At 58.6% G+C, this 16,604-nt stretch overlaps 1 protein-coding gene across 1 annotated transcript; it reads left to right on the forward strand.

Moving 5' to 3' along the window:
* The first annotated feature begins 1,459 nt into the window (after positions 1-1,459).
* RWDD3 (RWD domain containing 3) lies at positions 1,460-7,411 on the forward strand. The gene is made up of 4 exons (XM_028503423.2): positions 1,460-1,571; positions 5,022-5,512; positions 7,042-7,157; positions 7,247-7,411. The coding sequence occupies exons 1-4, from the start codon at positions 1,487-1,489 to the stop codon at positions 7,359-7,361; spliced, it is 807 nt and encodes a 268-aa protein (XP_028359224.1). The 5' UTR covers positions 1,460-1,486; the 3' UTR covers positions 7,362-7,411.
* Positions 7,412-16,604: the final 9,193 nt, after the last annotated feature.

A 16,604-nucleotide genomic window follows, 5' to 3' on the forward strand; every position in this document is an offset into this window, starting at 1 on the left:
CCGGGCAGCTGATGCTATCTCCCGTTTAAAATCCCTCTTTCGCCACAGAGGGAGCTGGCTCAGTCTCACAGCCCGCCTCCTGGGTCTGACTTCTGCGGGTCAGTGACAGCAGCCCCGGCAGCCTCCCAGTCCCTCCCCCGTCACTCAGATGTTCTCTCTCTGTCTCTCTCCCCGTCTCTGTCTCTCTCGGGGGGGGGGGGGCGGGAGAACGAGAGGGAGAGGAACATCGATCGGGTGCCTGTCCCACCTGCCGGACAGAGGTGTTGAACCCCGGCAACCCAGGCGGGTGCCCGATGGGGACTCCAACCTGTGCCCTTTGGATTTTCTGGGAGATGCCCAGCCCACCGAGGCCCAGCCCTTGGGGCTCAAACTGTTATTTCTGACACAAACAAAAACTATGGCCACCCCCCCCCACCTCCACCCCGGACCAGGCCACCTACTTTTAGGGGGAGGGCGGCTGCAAAACTTTCAATGTGCTACTAAAAATTTTTTTAAAAAAGTTTTAAACAACAGAAGTTTCTGGCCAAGCCCAACAGGCTGGCGGACAGAAGTGTGGCAGAGGACCGCTGTGACCTCGCTCAGGAGGTCAAAGCCGAACTAGGTGGACGGATAATCGTCACCCTGTCACTGTTGCTCACACCCTTCACCTTTGCTGTGGGTTCAAGGACCATCATTTCATTGATGAAGCGTCGAGAGTCCCACTGTCTTGCATGTGCCGAATTTCACAAACTAAACAATATTTAAGAGCTGGCGTCTGCTGACTTTACCCACTTGATGGTGCTCCCCCCCCCACCCCCAGTCAGCAGGCCTGTCCCCCGCGGAAGGCAGGGGACCAATGGGCACCTTGGCTCAAAACTGCCTGCAAGGTCCGAGCCACCGCGGTGACATCCTGAGATGCCAGGGCCGGCAGGTCCAACCTCCCCTCTGGCACCGGATAAGGGGAAGGGGCCCTGGGCAGGGGCTGCTCCAGGTCCGGCTCAGCCTCCGGGGTGGTGCGTGCCCGGCGGCCTGGGTCACGAGGAGCACCCCGTCTGCACCCCCTCGCCTAGCCCAGCCGTGAGCCCGACCAGGGCCCACCGCCTGCTCTGGTGACTTCCCCGCTTGCTTTTCTTCCTAAGCCAGGTGGGTCCCTTCGCCCACGGGCTGGTGTGTGTTCAAGGTCAGGGCTGAGAGTGGGGAGGCTGTGCTGTGGGGCCGCCCTCCCGCAGGACAGCCACGGGCGCGGCGCTGCCCCGCGTCACCAGGCCCCCGGACGTCTGGCCCCCAGGGAAGTCCCCGGAGACACAGCCTCCCTGGGGCGCTGGGAAGCAGGCGCTCTGGCCGCTCTGGCTGACCTCCCGGCCCCTCCGCCCCGCCCGGCCTAGCCGGCCCCACGCTGCGGAGACTCGGGCTCCCCCCGGTGGCCAAGGGGCCGCGGTGCGGGGGCGGGGCCGGCGCGGGGGCGGGGCCGGCGGCGGAAGGGGCGGTGCGGAGCCGGGCCGCGCTGATGGCGGAGCCGGTGGAGGAGGAGCTGGGGGCGCTGGCTGCGATCTTCTGCGGGCCCGGCGAGTGGGAGGTGCTCAGCCGCTCAGGTGACCGCCCGCCGCGTGCCGGGGGACCCGCTAGGGACGAGGGAGTGACGCGCTCCGGAGGCCGGAGCCACGTGGGGGCAGGCGGGAGCGGGGGGCCGTCCCCTAAGCCTGACCAGTGCCACGCCCCTGCGCGCGCCGCTGCCGGGAGCCGGGAACCGGAGGCCGAGGCTCGGGCGCCCCCGTCCGGCGGGTCCGTGCCTCCCCTCCCGCCTTCCCCCGTGCCCGCCGGCTGCCCACGCGCCCGTCCTGTCCCCCCACACTCGCGGAGCGCCCGGCCCTGCAGAGCGCCCGGCCCTGCAGCGCGCCCCCCTGCGGTGTCCTGGCCGCCCCGTCCTCGTTCTTGAGCTCTCACCGCGAACAGGGGCCTCTCCCGACCCCCGAGCCTGAACCGGCTTCCCCAGATTGCGATACCGGCGGTCTTGTGGGCGCCACGCGTTCCGGCCTCTCCCGGGTGCTGGTGGTCTCAGGTAGCTGGAGGGCAGGGTCCGCTTTGCGGTCACAGAACTCCGGGTCCCAAGGACAGTGCCAGGCGCGCGGTAGGTGGTCAGTGAATGCCGAAGTTTTGAATTCGCACAGCGCTCAGTCTGAACCGTTTCTCCGTTATGTTTCCGAGCTGGTTGTTTCTCTTAATGCTCTTTCGAGGCCCCTGAAAGTGTCCGTTAGAGGCTCCTGGGGGCCGTGAATTGTTGCGCGCACACTTTTTTTATTCCCTGCGAACATAACGCAGTTCCCCAGGCTGTTTTTGGTGAGCCCTAAAACTCACTCCGCCGGGTCTGTGGCTCCTGTTAGGTAGAGCCCAACTGCAGTTTATGGAAAAGGGCAGCGGTACCGACAACTGTGCATCTTCGCTGGGCTTGCGGCTGCGGTGTGGAAAGTTTTCGGCAAGGGAGTTAGCCGGCTCTTCCCTGTTCGCCGGCCCCTGTTAAAGCTGCCTTTCTGACCACAGACCGCCTGACCGTCCCAAAGGCCGCGGACGACGTGCTGGGTGTTGCGAGGAGGCTGTCGCGGACCAGACGGTCGGTTTCCTGTCTCGGGTGCAGGTGCTGGTCCCTCTCCCCGACGGCCCCTCCGGTCCCCCCTCTACGCGGGTCCCTGGAGCTCTGCTCCGTGCCAGGTACCACTGCGACGCTGTGGCCCAGGTAGTGCTTTGGTTTCAGAGCCTCCCCTGTCCTGTATCTTTCTCTTGCGGGCGTGTGAAATCCACACGGAAGGGTCTGTCACTGCCCTTCCGATCGGGTGTCGTCCCTAGGTCATCGCCTCACTCCGTCTCACTGGTAATTATTAACACATTGTATGCAGGAAACGTATTTATACGTTTTACGTTGGCTGGTAGTAGAGCACGTGATAAAAACTACCCGCAAACAATGTGTTAATACTTGGGCCGAGCCAGCCCCTTTGCAGAGGTCATCGGACCCCCGAACTCCTTTGTTGTGGCTCGGGTGGGCGCACCCTGGGAAACGCAGCTGTGGTCCCCCGAGAGAGGCCGAGGGGCCAGGCTCCGCTGCTGAGCGTCAGCCAAGGACGACTACCCGGGGCAGCAAAGCCAAAAAGTGAGTGTGGGGAGAGAGAGCTGCTCCTTCATATCCAGAAAGCTGTGGATATTTTATCTGCTGCTTAATTAGGCGTGACTTTCAAGCCGTGCCTCCTAATTAATTTAACTCGGTGTTCTGGCATCAATAAGTAATTGAATTATAAAGGAATGCAGTGTAACAGCTCAGGACGTTTTGTTGCCGAGAGGCTCACTGGAGAATGGAGCGGTTCCGGGACCGAGGAGGGGCCGTGGGCTGGTCGCGGCTGGGTGTCAGGGCTCGCCAGGGCTGCTTTGCCAGACCCTGGCAGACCCGCGTGGGGCTGCTGGCCGCCACAGGCACGGGTGCTGGCCGCTGGGCTTGGAGGATGCAAGCTGGCCTCCTCCAGGTAGGCGTCTCCTGCTGCCACTGGCGCCAGGGGAACCTGGGGGCGATGGCACCTGTGGGCTGAGGCTCCCACCCAGGGTCGACTGTGAAGGTCGTGCGACCAGAGAGGCCGAGTCACCAGGGTCAGTGTAGCTGGGCCAGTGAGCGCCGGGGACATCTGTACATTTCGGCCTCTTTACGATGGTAGCCGTCTCTCAGGGCTCCAAGTTAGGGGAGCCCCCGCTGCACCAGGCCGTCTGTGGGCAGACCAGGTCCGGGGTCCCTGCGCCTCCTGTGCAGCGTGGCCGGGCCAGGGGCCGGGTGTCACGCGATCACCTACTGGGCACCTGACACTGGAAATGCACACACACTTGGCGAGTGCTCCTTAGCTGCATTCTCCAGGGGAGGGAACAGGTGCTGAGGCCGGAGAGGCGGCCGCCGGGCTCCAGGGTGTGGGGACCCTCGCACTGAGTTGTGCTCCGGAAGAGACGGGCGGGGAGAGCAAAGGTGAGCACCTGGGAGAGGCGTGGGCGCAGCCCCCCGACAGGCGTGTGTGTGTGTGTGTGTGTGTGTGCACGCACCTGTGAGACAGGTGAGACTGGCGTTGTCAGGAAGCCTCTGTCCCGGTGATGTCGCAGGGCGAGGCGGAGACTCCATGACCGGAGTCGGTTCTCACGGTGAGTGCGGTGGCATTTCTGGAAACGAGTTCACGGAAGGGAAAGCTGTGACTCCCAATCAAACAGGTGAAACACGTGGTTGCACGAAAAATTCTGGGGTGAAAAGAAGGCAGCTTACTTGCACTGCAAACTGAGGCAGATGAGAAACGGAAGGATAACGCACACACTGAGAGTTTTAGGGAGAAAATGAGTTTTTAAAGGAACATGCACATTTATTACCACACCAAACAGCAGCAGCGTGGGCTGTGCTGTTGGGCTTCTCACTGCCTTACAGGGAGAGCACTGGTTTGTGTCGTTGTAGTTTGCAGCCTAGGGGGGGGGTGGGGGGGGCGGAGCAGCAGCCAGATGGTGTCCTGTGAGGTCCTCAGACGTGGGGGATGTTTGTTCCCGTGTGCGGGGCTGACGCCGTGGGGTGGCGGTCCAGGGGGGACGAGGAGCGAGCAGTGGCTGCCTCTGGGAGGGAGGGGGGACCAGGGCAAGTGGGGAGGGCCATCAGGGAGCAGCTGAGAGGCAGGTCAGCGTCCCCTCGGGCCCTCTGCACCGTCCTGTGCCTCTGCAGGCTCGAGTGAGCTTATCAGGAGCTTCCAGAACCATCTTCTTTCTGGTCACCTGATGAAAACGGGGGAAGGGCCAGCTGAAGGCCAGCAGAGCCCCCGGGTGGTGGCCCGGTGCAGGAACCGTGTGTAGGTCCAGGGAAGTGACCCGTGAACCGGGGCTTCCTCACTGGTGGGTGTCCCTCCCAACTCAGCTCGGTTTTCACGCGGCAGGTTAGTCGACATGGAACCGAGAGCTGCCGCTGGCTGGGGCTGGACTCCGGTGGGGTGAGCAAGCGATGAGATTCGATGTGCGGCTCACGGCTGGCTTTGGTTGTCTTCCAGAGGCCGACAGCGCCGTGCTCAGGATTCTCACGGAAGCCAAGGGGCCGGCGGGGGACGCGGCCGTGCCCCTGGAGTTGGTGTTCCACCTACCGGCCGGCTACCCCTCGTGCGCGCCCGGCGTCTCCGTGGGCTCCGAGCGCCTGACCCGGGCCCAGCGCGCGGCCGTGAGGGAGCAGCTGCTGGAGCGAGCGCGGAGCCTCCCGGCGGAGCCGATGGTGCACCAGCTGGTGCTGTGGGCGCAGCAGCACCTCGGGCGCATCCTCGCCCAGGCGGGCCCGGATGCTGGCCCTGGCCCGCGTCCTTCCGCCGCGAGCACGACCGGGGACGAGGGGCTGTGGATGGCTCTGCTGCGCCTGGACCACATGCGAGCGAGGGCCAGATACGTGAAGGCCGTGCGGCAGTGGGCATCCGACCTGGGGCTGACCGGGAGGCTCATGTTCCTGGGCAGGGCCATCCTGCTGCTCCTGCAGGGGCGCAGGGACGACATCAAGGTGCCAGCACACCCAGAGTCGCCAGTGCCTGCGACCGCTCACGAGTCTCTCTAGCCCCTAGTGACGGCTGCAGACCTGAAAACCTTGAAGACCGGGTAGAAGGTCGTGTTTTAAAAGCCATGCCCCGCTTGCTGTGGGTGAGAGGTCATGAAAACCTCTGTGGTCTAGGAGTGTGTGTTTCTGGAAAGAAGTTTGTCCCTGGGGGAGGCCCAGGAAGGGCCGTCTGTGCGGGCAGCCTGCAGAAGTGTTACTCTGTGGCGGTGAGAGGTGCGGTCTGATACTTCCGTTCACCACTCTTCCCTGGGAGGAGGAGCCAGCCTCCCAGCTGCCACTCAGTGTGAGCGTGGGGCGGTGCTCCGCCCTCCCAGGTCCGCACGCCACCTGACCGGTCTCAGCCACGGCTTCCCCGTCATCATCTCCCGGTGTCTCAGGCTCCAGCCCTGGCGCCCCTCACCTGTCTCGGGTGGGACCAGACGAGGGAGGCGCCTATTAAACCTTAGATCTTAAAAGAGCCACATGCCACCCACTAAACGTTTGCCTTCCAATGGGGGGGGGGGGTCAAGAATCGTGACAACTGAGTTTGTTTGAAGCAGACTGAGCGTGCACAGGCTGCCCTCCTAAAGACCCGCGGGGTAGCCCCCGAGCTTGTTCAGGAGGGGGCTCTCCCCACGAGGCGTGGCTGGCGCCTGGCCGGGCGGACGGGTGCCCACTGCAGCGGGTACCCACAGGGAGGAGTTCGGGCTCAGCAGGGTCCTGGCTCTTGCTCTGACCTGCATGACCTTTGAACCGTGTAGTTCAAGTGGCTTGTAGCATCATTGGTAAACCTTGATCCTTTTGAGTGAGGGGACCGTCTGGGAAAACGAATGCAGCGTCCTCTTCTTGCTCCCCGCCCCCCCGCCCCCTGCAGGTTCCCATGTTCAGTCAGGTCAGTGCAGTGGGGCTGCTCCTCGGGCATCGCTCACCTGGCCAGACCCTGGCCGAGGCGGAGAGACTGCCCTTGTTGGGGACGACCGCTTTCTTTTTGATCAGCCGTCCCTAAAACACCACTGCATGTAAACAGTTCTGCCACATTTTTGTAGGGTCGCAGGTGAGGACCCAGAGGCACAGGGGCCCGCGTCCAGGCACCGTCCACTCAGGCAGGTGCTGCGCACCTGTGAGCGCCATTCCCACGAGGGAATGTGACAGTGACGGGCCGGTGCCAGCAGCGCTCTGTGCCCGTCTGCGCACTGCGTCCTGCGCGTCGCCCACAGGTGCGCAGCAGCTTTCCCAGGCGCAGGGGGCCAGGCCAGCGGCCCCGGGGCCGAGCGGGCAGGCTGCCGGTCCAGGATTAAGCCTGAGTCGGCAGACGGCACCACCCTTCCCTGGCACGTTCCCGGTGCGTCCCGCCACCCTGCGTGTAAAAACACGCCGACTCCCTCCCTCCCTGGTCCAGGACGAGAGCGCCCTGGAAGCGGAGGCTCAGCCTGCAGGCGCGCGGCTCCTTGAAAAGTAGGCCCTGCGAGCCCTTAACGCCCTGCCCTGTCGTTTAGGAGTACCTGGTGCTGCAGAAAACCTGCCGAGTGGACGTGGACGCGAGCGGGAAGAAGTGCCGGGAGAAAATGCTCAGCGTGCTGTTCGAGAGCCAGATGCAGCCGGAACACGCGAGGTAGCGCTGCGCTGCGGCGCAGGGAGGCTGGTCGGCGGTGATGCTCAGTGCGCCCCCCTCATCCCTGCGTCTCTTCTGTGCGCGCGCAGGTTCCCGGTGTTCGAGGTCAGGGAGTACGCGGGCGCGGACGAGCTGCGGGGGGAGTTCGAGGCCGCCGGACTCCAGGCGCTGTTCGCGGAGGTGGTGCTCGGGCTGCTGAAGTGAAGCGCAGACGGCGCGTTTCCGGGAAACGGCGCTGTTCTTGTTTGCTGCTGTTGGGGGGGGGGGGGGAACTTTGGGGCTGGGTGATTGGTGTTACTCATAAAGGGGTGGTTATGAAGGTTTCGTGAAGCCAGGTGGTAGATACCGCCCTGGTTTCAGGAACAAAGGCCGATTCTGTTGGTGGAATCTCAGACAAGCCCCCGGGGGTCCTGACTTTGGCAGCGAAGGCTGCGGGTTTGGTGGGCGGAACGGTCCTGGAGAGGTAAGAACAGGACGGTGGCGAACCAGCCCTCAGTGTTCACATCTCGGGTTTGTTCCGAACTGGGCGATTTTCTGGCTCATTTATTGTTGTTGTTGTTTTTTTTTAATAATAAAATGGTTTTTAAAAAGAGATTGGTTTCCATGTTTACTTTTTTCATGCCTACACTTTTAGCGTCTCATCATGATTTTCCCTGTTTGTGTTATTAGGTCTGATGTTTTACGTTGAATGTGAAAAAAAAAAAAAACACCACATTTTCTATAGAAATGCACAAATCTTAGATTAAACACCAGCCAAAGAAGTTCTGTGGGGTCTACTTTTCAGTTGCTTCCTTTGGGGGCCCTGAGTGGCACCATGCTTGCTGACTCACCGTAGGACCAGAGAGGCACTGAAATAAAGCCTTTTTTGAAAAATGTACCTTCTGGTTTTGGAAGAGGGGCCCTGCTTCCCACAAAGTGCACGTGGCTTGCTGGATGCGGGGAATTCTAGAGAGACACTCTTTTTGGTGAACTAGGTTAAAGTGCGATCACCGTAAATTCCACTGAGGACGGCCTACGGGGTGGAGACGCCGCAGAAATCCAGGCGCGCGCTGACACCCGTCACGGTGTCAGCAGCTGCTGAGGTCCGGGAGCGGGTGGAGCCGTGAGCGCGAGGAGGCCACCGGGGGCTTCCGGATGCAGGGCCTGGCGACACAGAAGGGCCACTCGGATCGCTGTCCACAGTCCGGGATGCCCCACGGTGTCCTGTGCACGCGGAATGGATGGAACAGACAGGCGGCGAAACCCGTGTCTCCGGGGCCCCGCTCCCAGACAGCACTGCGCGGGGGCGTGGCGGTCAGTCGGGCTGTCTCCCTCCCAACCCCTCATCATAAAGGCGTGCCTGCCTGCTGACCAGTATCCGGGGTCTGTTCACAGGAGGGGGTTTCAGCTTGTGTATTGTCATCCCAGGGCCTTTATTTATGACTGTTCCCCGGAGAATGAGTTAGATCGGCCCACAGGCTGATCGGGTGACAAGGGGAAGCTTCGTGACCAGCTTCTGACACAGAACAGAGGCTCGAAAATGGGGGTCTCATCGTCGCCCCGTTGTTTGAATCACTGAGGTTTTGGGGAAGGCGGCAGTGACAAAGAATAGGGTTGAGAATACTGGCCAAGGAGTTGGGAAGGGTAGGGGGTGGTCACTGTCCGGGCTGTAAGAGGGGCCGGAGCGGGAGACGGGGTCTGGATGTCGTCCCCAGGACTGCCCCTTGTCTGCCGGCCGCACCTCTCTGCTCGGGGGTTGCCACGCCGTGCGTCTGTCCCCTCGGAGTTTCGCCTCCACGCTGGACCCTCTGCCCCCAGGGAGGAGCTGGAATCAGGTCAAACCGAGTGTTAGGGGTGACACCCTCCACATAATTACATTTCTGCCCGCTGGAATCGTGTTTAAAACACGATTGATTATTGCCACTTTCTTGGAGGTTGACATCTGTCCTCACAAATGTGAGCACGGGCACCTCCGAAAGCACAGTTAGACCTCAGCAGGGTTCAGCTTAAATTTAGTTGGACCTCTGGGTGAAAGACAGTTTATTACGGTTGGGTGCCAAGAGGCCGAGTCTCTTCGGTCTCTCTGTAAGTTTCGTATTAGAGGAGGAGAATCTTAATAGTTTCCGTGGGTATTTTTGCCTCAAACCTGGTGCTTTCCTTCGAACTTGAGGTCCTCAGCAAAGCGAGTTGGGACTCCGCCTCAGCAGTGGCCGGCCCACCTGCCACCGCCCTGGACACGGCACATGGAACTGCCCCCCTGGCAGTCCCGGCCGCCAGGAAGACCCTGGGAGTCTCCAGGCCGCACCTGCAAGAGGGGAGGAGCCTGAGCTCCTGCCCTCGCAGGAGATTTCCCCTGGCCTTTGCCAGGCGGAGGGAGGGGGACGTATTCTCAGTTTCGTTCCTTGTCTCACGATGATGAACACTCACCTGAGTGAAGACGGGCAGTGGGTGGCATGGAGGAGCTGGTCTGTCGCCAGGCGCTGCGTGCCCAGTTCCGTGGCCCAGGGCGGAAACGCGTCTGAAGTGGCAGATGAAAGCAGGGGCGGTTTCCTCCTGCCATGAGAAGCAGAGCAACACGTCTAAAGACGGCAGAACCGCCAGCGACGTACAAAAACGATCAAGAAGTGAAGAGAGCGGAGGAACGGGCTCTCCATGACGGGTCGGGTTGTCGTTTCAGCTCATGTAAAGCCTCAGTGTGCTTCCCGCCATTCGGCTTTTGACTGAACTGCCTTTCCCCTCGGAGCAGTCTAGGGCGTATGGTTTGATTTCTTCAGTCGCTCTGGGTCACCCCAGGTCATGTCGCTGCGCTCTGTCCGCCCCCCCCCCCCCCCCGTGTGCATCGGGGCTCCCCAGGGAGGCAGCCCACAGCGGGCCGTGCGCAGGGGCTGCCGGAAGCGGTGCCTGCGGGAGGCTGGGGGCCGGGCACTGGCGTCTCTCGCAGGAGACGGCAGCGACGGGAAGGTTTCACCTAAAACGTTGTGTGGTGTGCTGGCGTGGGATGCTGTCACGTTACAGAATTACCTGCTTACGAGTTCATAATAAAAAAGGGGTGCTATGTGTGCTGGACCCTGTATTTGTTTATCGTAAGGAAGCGGCTTCAGTGACGATGGAGGCTGGCAGACAAACCCCAGGCTCGCGGAGGCCTGGGAGCCCGGAGAGGGGGGGGGGCGGAGGTGGCGGCAGCCGGGGTCTGCAGGCCGTCCGCGGGCCGAATGCCTGTTCTCAGGGAGGTCAGTCTCTGGCTCGCTTCATGCCTTCACCTGATTGGGTGAGGCCCACCCTCTCAGGGAGGGCAGTCTGCTTCCCTCGAAGGTGGCTGCTTTGTTTATTTATTTATTTCCCACATTTTAAAAAAATTGCTGTTCAAGTATAGTCGTCTCCGTTTCCCCCACACCACTGCCGCACCCCAGCCGTCCCCACGAAGTCGCCTGGTGAAGACATGGACGCGCTCCGGACCGTGTGCCCGGGCCGGCGCGTGAGGTCAGCCCTCAGGCGTCACGAGAGGCGTCGCCCTGCAGGGTGGCTGCCGGAGGGTTTGTGTAAAAACACCTGGTGAACCAGAAATTACCTTACACATGAAATACTTTGTCATATGCCATGTTAAGACTTTAAAAATATTTTAAAAAATCAAAACCTGGTTTTTTTTCCTCTTCTTCCTGGCAACAACAATCCGATTTGATTCAACCTTTGGGGGAACACAGTGTGCAGATTTAGCAAAAGGCTTGTCTTATTTTCCTTGGCAAAAGTATAAAAACCACCTTAAACCTCAGCCTTCATTGTGGGGTCCTGGGCCCTTTCTGAGCTGGACAAGTTTTAAACAATCTAGTCCTTTCTGGAGCGTGTTTCTCTGGGTGCCTATCATGAATGTCATTGTGTCTGTGCATGCTCACGCACTAAGGAACAGCGGAGTCTCCTCGTGACATTTGACCGAGCAGAGCCATTTTCACGTTCAAAGTAGAATTTTAAGTAAAGTAATCTGCACTTCTTTCATTTCAAACCTTGCTTTGAAACATTTCTGACTGAAATTAATTTGGGGGAGAATGGGAATATGAGTCAGTATTGTCACCACACCGTCTGTTCTCACTCGCTTGTTGCGTGCTGATTACCCGTTCTGGCCTTGAAAAGGACACTGTTGTTTACCTTCTTTCTCCAAACTCTAGAAGAGTATTTGAAAAGAGTATCTTTTTTATCTTCCGTGCTCAGCCCAAGTTTATGCCCCGAACGTTCTGACCGAGGACCCCGGCCCACTGGGAGGGGTAATCTCAGGACTGGCTGCAGCGGGTTAGCGCTGGTGAGTGTAAATTATATGTCGGTATAGATGCAAAATATGAAGATGCAGCCCAGATGGGGTGGCAGGGATGACGGGAGCCCCACACGCTCCCCCGCACGTGGCAGGGTCTCCGCCACTGTTTGCCGAGTGAATGCCGTGGATGTACTTCCTCGGCGGGCCCGACAGACCGTGGAGTTACAGCAGAGGGCGGGTCTGCGGGCCGATGTGCCACTGCCCAGGCGACTGGCGCACACTTGGACTGCACTGTGTGTGTGTGTTTTCATTTTTTTTTTTAAAGATTTTATTTATTTATTTTTAGAGAGAGGGGAAGGGAGCAAGAAAGAGAGGGAAAGAAACATAAGTGTTTGGTTGCCTCTTGAGCGCCCCCTACTGGGGACCTGACCTGTGACGCAGGTGTGCACCGTGACTAGGAATCAAACCGGTGACCCTTTGGATCATAGGTCAGCACTCAACCCACTGAGCCACACCAGCCAGGGCTCAAGTTTTTAAAACATGTTTACCAATTTGAGAGAGAGAGGAACACTGACTGGTTGTCTCTTGTATGTGCCCCGCCTGGAAATCAGACCCCGACTTCTGCTGCACGGGACACCATTCCCACCAGCTGAGCTGCCCAGCCGGGGCGGCACTGCGTTTTAAGGCCTCGTCTCTCTCATAGGAGCGTTACTTCTTGCTCAGAAGAAATCACTACACTTTCTAAAACACGATGACGTCATTGTTATAGTTTGATTTACAATGTGTCAGATACTCTCAAGAGCATAAATTATCTAAAAATACATAAATATTCAGAAGAAAACTCAGGTATTCTGTGCTGTCCACACTGAGTTTAAGTAACTTTTAAATCAGTTTTTAAAAACTTATTTAAAAAAATAACCCAGGAAATTACGTCTAAGCATTATTCTTTTTTTTAAAGATTTTTTAAAATTTATTTTTAGAGAGGGAAGGGAGGGAGGGAGAGAGAGAGAGAGAGAGACATCAATGTGCAGTTGCTGGGGGTCATGGCCTGCAACCCAGGCATGTACCCTGACTGGGAATCGAACCTGCGACACTTTGGTTCACAGCCCGCACTCAATCCACTGAGCTACGCCAGCCAGGGCTAGTATTAGAGTATTCTGATATTTATTTAGAAGCTTGAGAATTCTGGTGACTCATTCAGTTGTTGGTACACTGTTTCTGATTGTTCAATTGAAACGTTATTATCGTTTTTCTTGTCACGGGTCTTGATGACAGGCGCCATATAAATGGGAAGGATTCTGCTTGTAAAAATTAGATTTGGAGTCACGTAATTTAACTTTATACCACTAGGTCCAGGGTTTCTGTTCTTATTGGATTTTCTTTCATCGTTAAAAACATTACTGTACAAGTAGGTTAAATTTTCTAGAGAAAGACTGTGCCTTCTCTTCCTATTTTGTAAACTTAATATTCCTAAACTCAGCATTATCTGGTTAAACATACAGTTTATAGTTGCACGCAGACAGAATAAATATAAATATTCTCATAGCGTCTAGTTGTTGATGTTTTTGGCTCGGCGGATGTGTTGGCTTTTATATCAACATTAGTTAGTGTTTTCTAAATTTCATGGTATTTTCCTCCAGCAAAGAACTGTCTCTTTTCTGAGAAGAAAAAAAAAATAACCTTGCTTATAAAATGAGGCCATTTTGCATATTAATTAGGAGGTCTTGGAACTCTAAGAATAAAAACCCATTAATGCTTTGGGTATGGAACAATTATGCATTCAAGGACTTTAATTTTATGCTAATAATGCAACAAGCTTTACATTTTCCTCGGTGCTGTTTGCATTTCCCGAGGATAATTTAACGCACACAGTCCAACCCCCCCCCCCCCCCCCCGCACGGAGCGTGTGCACGGCTTCCCGACACGTGGATCGTACCGGAGCGCCCGTCGTAAATCTCTATTGCCCACGGTCGGTAATTTAATCGAAGAAACCCACTGCAGGCAGAAACACAACACTTCGCGTTTTACGCTAAAAGCAATATTTCTCTTTTAAAAATCGCTTCCCCCGTTTAATTTCATGGTTCAGGGAAGTGGAGGCGGTCTCTTCCTGCAGCTGACTGGGGACACGCGGACGGGTCGTTGTCTCGGACCGAAGTAAAAACTCCTGAATGGGAGGGAGTGGTTGGTCTCCGCGGTCGTGGGCCCGGCCCGACCGCGCTGACCCCGGGGAGAGAGACACCGACCCTCCCCGCCCAGGAAAGCGCCCACGTGCACGGGTGCACGCACGGACGGACGGACGTCCCGCAGGGCCCCTCGGGGTGACACGGGCGCTGGGCGGGGCTGCGTGAGGCGGCCCACGCTCGTATCAGCTCTGCCTGCGCCCTGGACCCCTCCGGGGCATCTGGGCGGGGCCTGTGGCCCGACCCCGGGGCGGGGCGGGGCGGGGCGGGGCGGGGCGGCCAGCAGAGCTGCTGCAGAGCCGGGGCCGCGGGAGCCGGGGCCGGGCAGAACCGAAGAGCGCGGCGTGAGCCTGTGACCCCCAGGCCCGTGGTGTGGAAGGGTCGCGTGCAGGCAGCGACCGCCGGGGTGTTCTCAAGGCCCGTGAGGCGACGGCCGTGGGTGCTGAGTGCAGTGGGCGGGTCCTCGGCTCCCTCCCGCCCCCGGATGCTCCGCCCCCAGTGGGCGTGGCCTGGGCGGCGGGGCGGGGCCGGGGGTCACTGTAACCAGCTCCCAAAGGGCCTGGCTCTGGCTGGGAGCCTGGTTCTCCACGGGTCCCCTTCCGGGTCCTAGGGACAGCGTTCGAGGGGAACAGTCCACACCCCCACTCACCGCAGCACGTGGCCGTGTACAAAGGGCTCTAATCTGCGTGGTGGGCACAGCCGCCCGTGATAGGGAAGGCACGGGCCGAGGGAGTGGGTCACCGGCTTCACGCCGGCGGGAGCCAGTGGCGGCGAACCCGCGTCCGCGGCCAGTCTGTGCGGCTCCAGGGCTGCGTGGCGGCTCCGTTTCCCCGGGGGCGGGGGGAGGGCTCGTAGTGTAGCTTTGAGGAGTGGAGTCGGGTCACACCAGGGCTCCTTCTACCTGCTTGACATTGCAGACTCCTGCGGAGACCGCAGCGAATTCACGACGTTTCCCGGCCCAATTATTATTATCATTTTTTAAATGCTCACCGAGGGTATGATTAGAGGAACAGAGAAAGAGAGAAACATCGATGTGAGAGAGAAACGCCGGTCGGTTGCCTTCCATACGGACCCAGACTGGGGACTGAACCGGCAACCCAGGCGTGTGCCCTGCCTGGGAATCGAACCTGCAACCTTTCGTTGTGCGGGATGATGCGCCAACCCACTGAGACACCCGACCCGGCCAGGGCCCTAAGCCCAATCCTTCAAACAGCTCACATGAGCTCACCTCCGTGAATACAGACCTCGAAGCCCAGAGGAGAGCCTCCAGCGTCTGCCCCATGCAGTGGACCGGGGTGGAACGGGAGGAAGTCATGGGCTGGCTCTCCCGTCTCTCTGATGAGAAACCACCCTCGGCGCTGATGTTCGGACCGCACCAGCCCCACCTCGCAGGGTCAGGGTCATGGGAAAAGACTGTGAACACAAGCTCGTGCCGTCTTAAGAGGGTCTTGAGAAAGGGGGAGGTAAGTCTCCTGCGAGGAAGGTAGTGCTGTAGCTCTGGGGTAAGGAGGCCAACTCTGTCCCCAGGGGGGCCTGGACCCGGCTGACCCCCGAGCCCTGAGCCTCCTTCCCAGGTCTGCGGCTCCTGCTCACAGCTGGCATTTTCTCAGTCTTTCTTTTTTTAAATAATAACTAAAGAAGTTCCACGGTACATGTGAATATTTAAGTGTGTGACACGGATTGCCAATTTATATCATGCTATGTTAAAATATATTTGTATTTGATATATTTTATAGAGAGTCAATCTATGAGGTCTCTCCGGAAAGTGTGCAGCCCTGTCCTATGAAAAACAGGGACATCTATTGACGAAGAGACAAGATACAGGAAACATTGTACACGGGACAAGGTCGCCTCAGTCCCCTTCACAGCAGGCACCTTGGGACCTTACACAGTTCTCCCAGCGTCTCTGCCACTGGCCAAAACTGTAGAAACTATGGGACAGATTTTACCAGGACACGTTTCGTGCCGAGACCCAGCATCTGAATCCTGAGCACGGCGGTTTCCGGAACCCCCAGACCAGCTTCCAGGTCTCGCACTGCCAGGTGCCGATCTTTGCTGGTGGCAGCCATACACGTTCAACACGCTCAGGGTTCTGCCTGTTGCAGGCTTCCAGCGTGTGGGTCACTTTCAACTGATTGGAGACCATCTTTGACGCCTTGGTCCCACACTTCTGTTTGTGGGCATTTATTGCATTGTCCCCGAAATGCTTCTGAATCATCTGAATAGTTTCCACGGAGGAATGTTCAAGCTCAACACAAAATCTGATGCAGATTTGTTGCTCTACTTGCTCAGTCATTTTGAATGTGACGGCCACACAGTGCACATGCTCACTCAATGGAGTCTACTGCCCCCAGTGACTAGCGCAGTGAGGTTCTCATTGTTCACACATGTGCATTCCAGTCCACGCTCCTTGGCTGCCAGGTCACATCCGTGTTGCACAAGCCGTTCTTGTTACATTAACAACGGCTGGACTATTCCTGACAGACCTCGCATATATTACCAATGAGACTTCCCCTGACACCTGCTGGATATTTCCTGCTGCCCCCATGGGTGTCCCCCCTCTCTCCCACCCTGTCTTGTGCTCCGGGGGCTGGCCTTCTGGCTAGCAGTCGGGCTGGGTTGGTGAGGGCACCAGTGGGGCCTGAGGAGGAAGGAAGGGGCTAAGTCGAGGGCTGCTTCTCCTGGCTGTCCCAGAGGGGCCTCTGAGGGCCGGTCCTCCCCCCCGCCCGCCCGCCCCAGAGTCGTACCCGAGGTCCCAGTTTGGGCAGGTGAGCCTCTGCCACTCGGTGTCTGGCTCAAGGGCCACGGGCTCCCCATGTGGGTCCCTGCACCCTGCCCGCCCTGGTGAACACTCCTTTGATTCAATGCTCTTCGGATGGCCCATGGGGAGTGTGCCCTTTATGTTCTGCCCGGACCCTGAGAAAGGCTGCTTGCGGTCCTGGTTGTGTGGGTGCCGTTCCCCACATTGCACGTCGAGAGGGGGTGTCGCCCACGTTTTTAACACTTTCCCTGCCCGTAAGGGGAACATGGTGTCTTGTTTTAATT

Source organism: Phyllostomus discolor, chromosome 14 (genome assembly GCF_004126475.2).
Source record: "Phyllostomus discolor isolate MPI-MPIP mPhyDis1 chromosome 14, mPhyDis1.pri.v3, whole genome shotgun sequence".
Taxonomy (NCBI): domain Eukaryota; kingdom Metazoa; phylum Chordata; class Mammalia; order Chiroptera; family Phyllostomidae; genus Phyllostomus; species Phyllostomus discolor.

Excerpts from the sequence above, each read along its gene's own strand:
- RWDD3 (XM_028503423.2), top strand. The coding sequence starts at position 1,487 with ATGGCGGAGCCGGTGGAGGAGGAGCTGGGGGCGCTGGCTGCGATCTTC. Across the intron at positions 1,572-5,021 it reads GGAGGTGCTCAGCCGCTCAG|AGGCCGACAGCGCCGTGCTC; the intron begins GTGACCGCCCGC and ends GTTGTCTTCCAG. Across the intron at positions 7,158-7,246 it reads ATGCAGCCGGAACACGCGAG|GTTCCCGGTGTTCGAGGTCA; the intron begins GTAGCGCTGCGC and ends GTGCGCGCGCAG.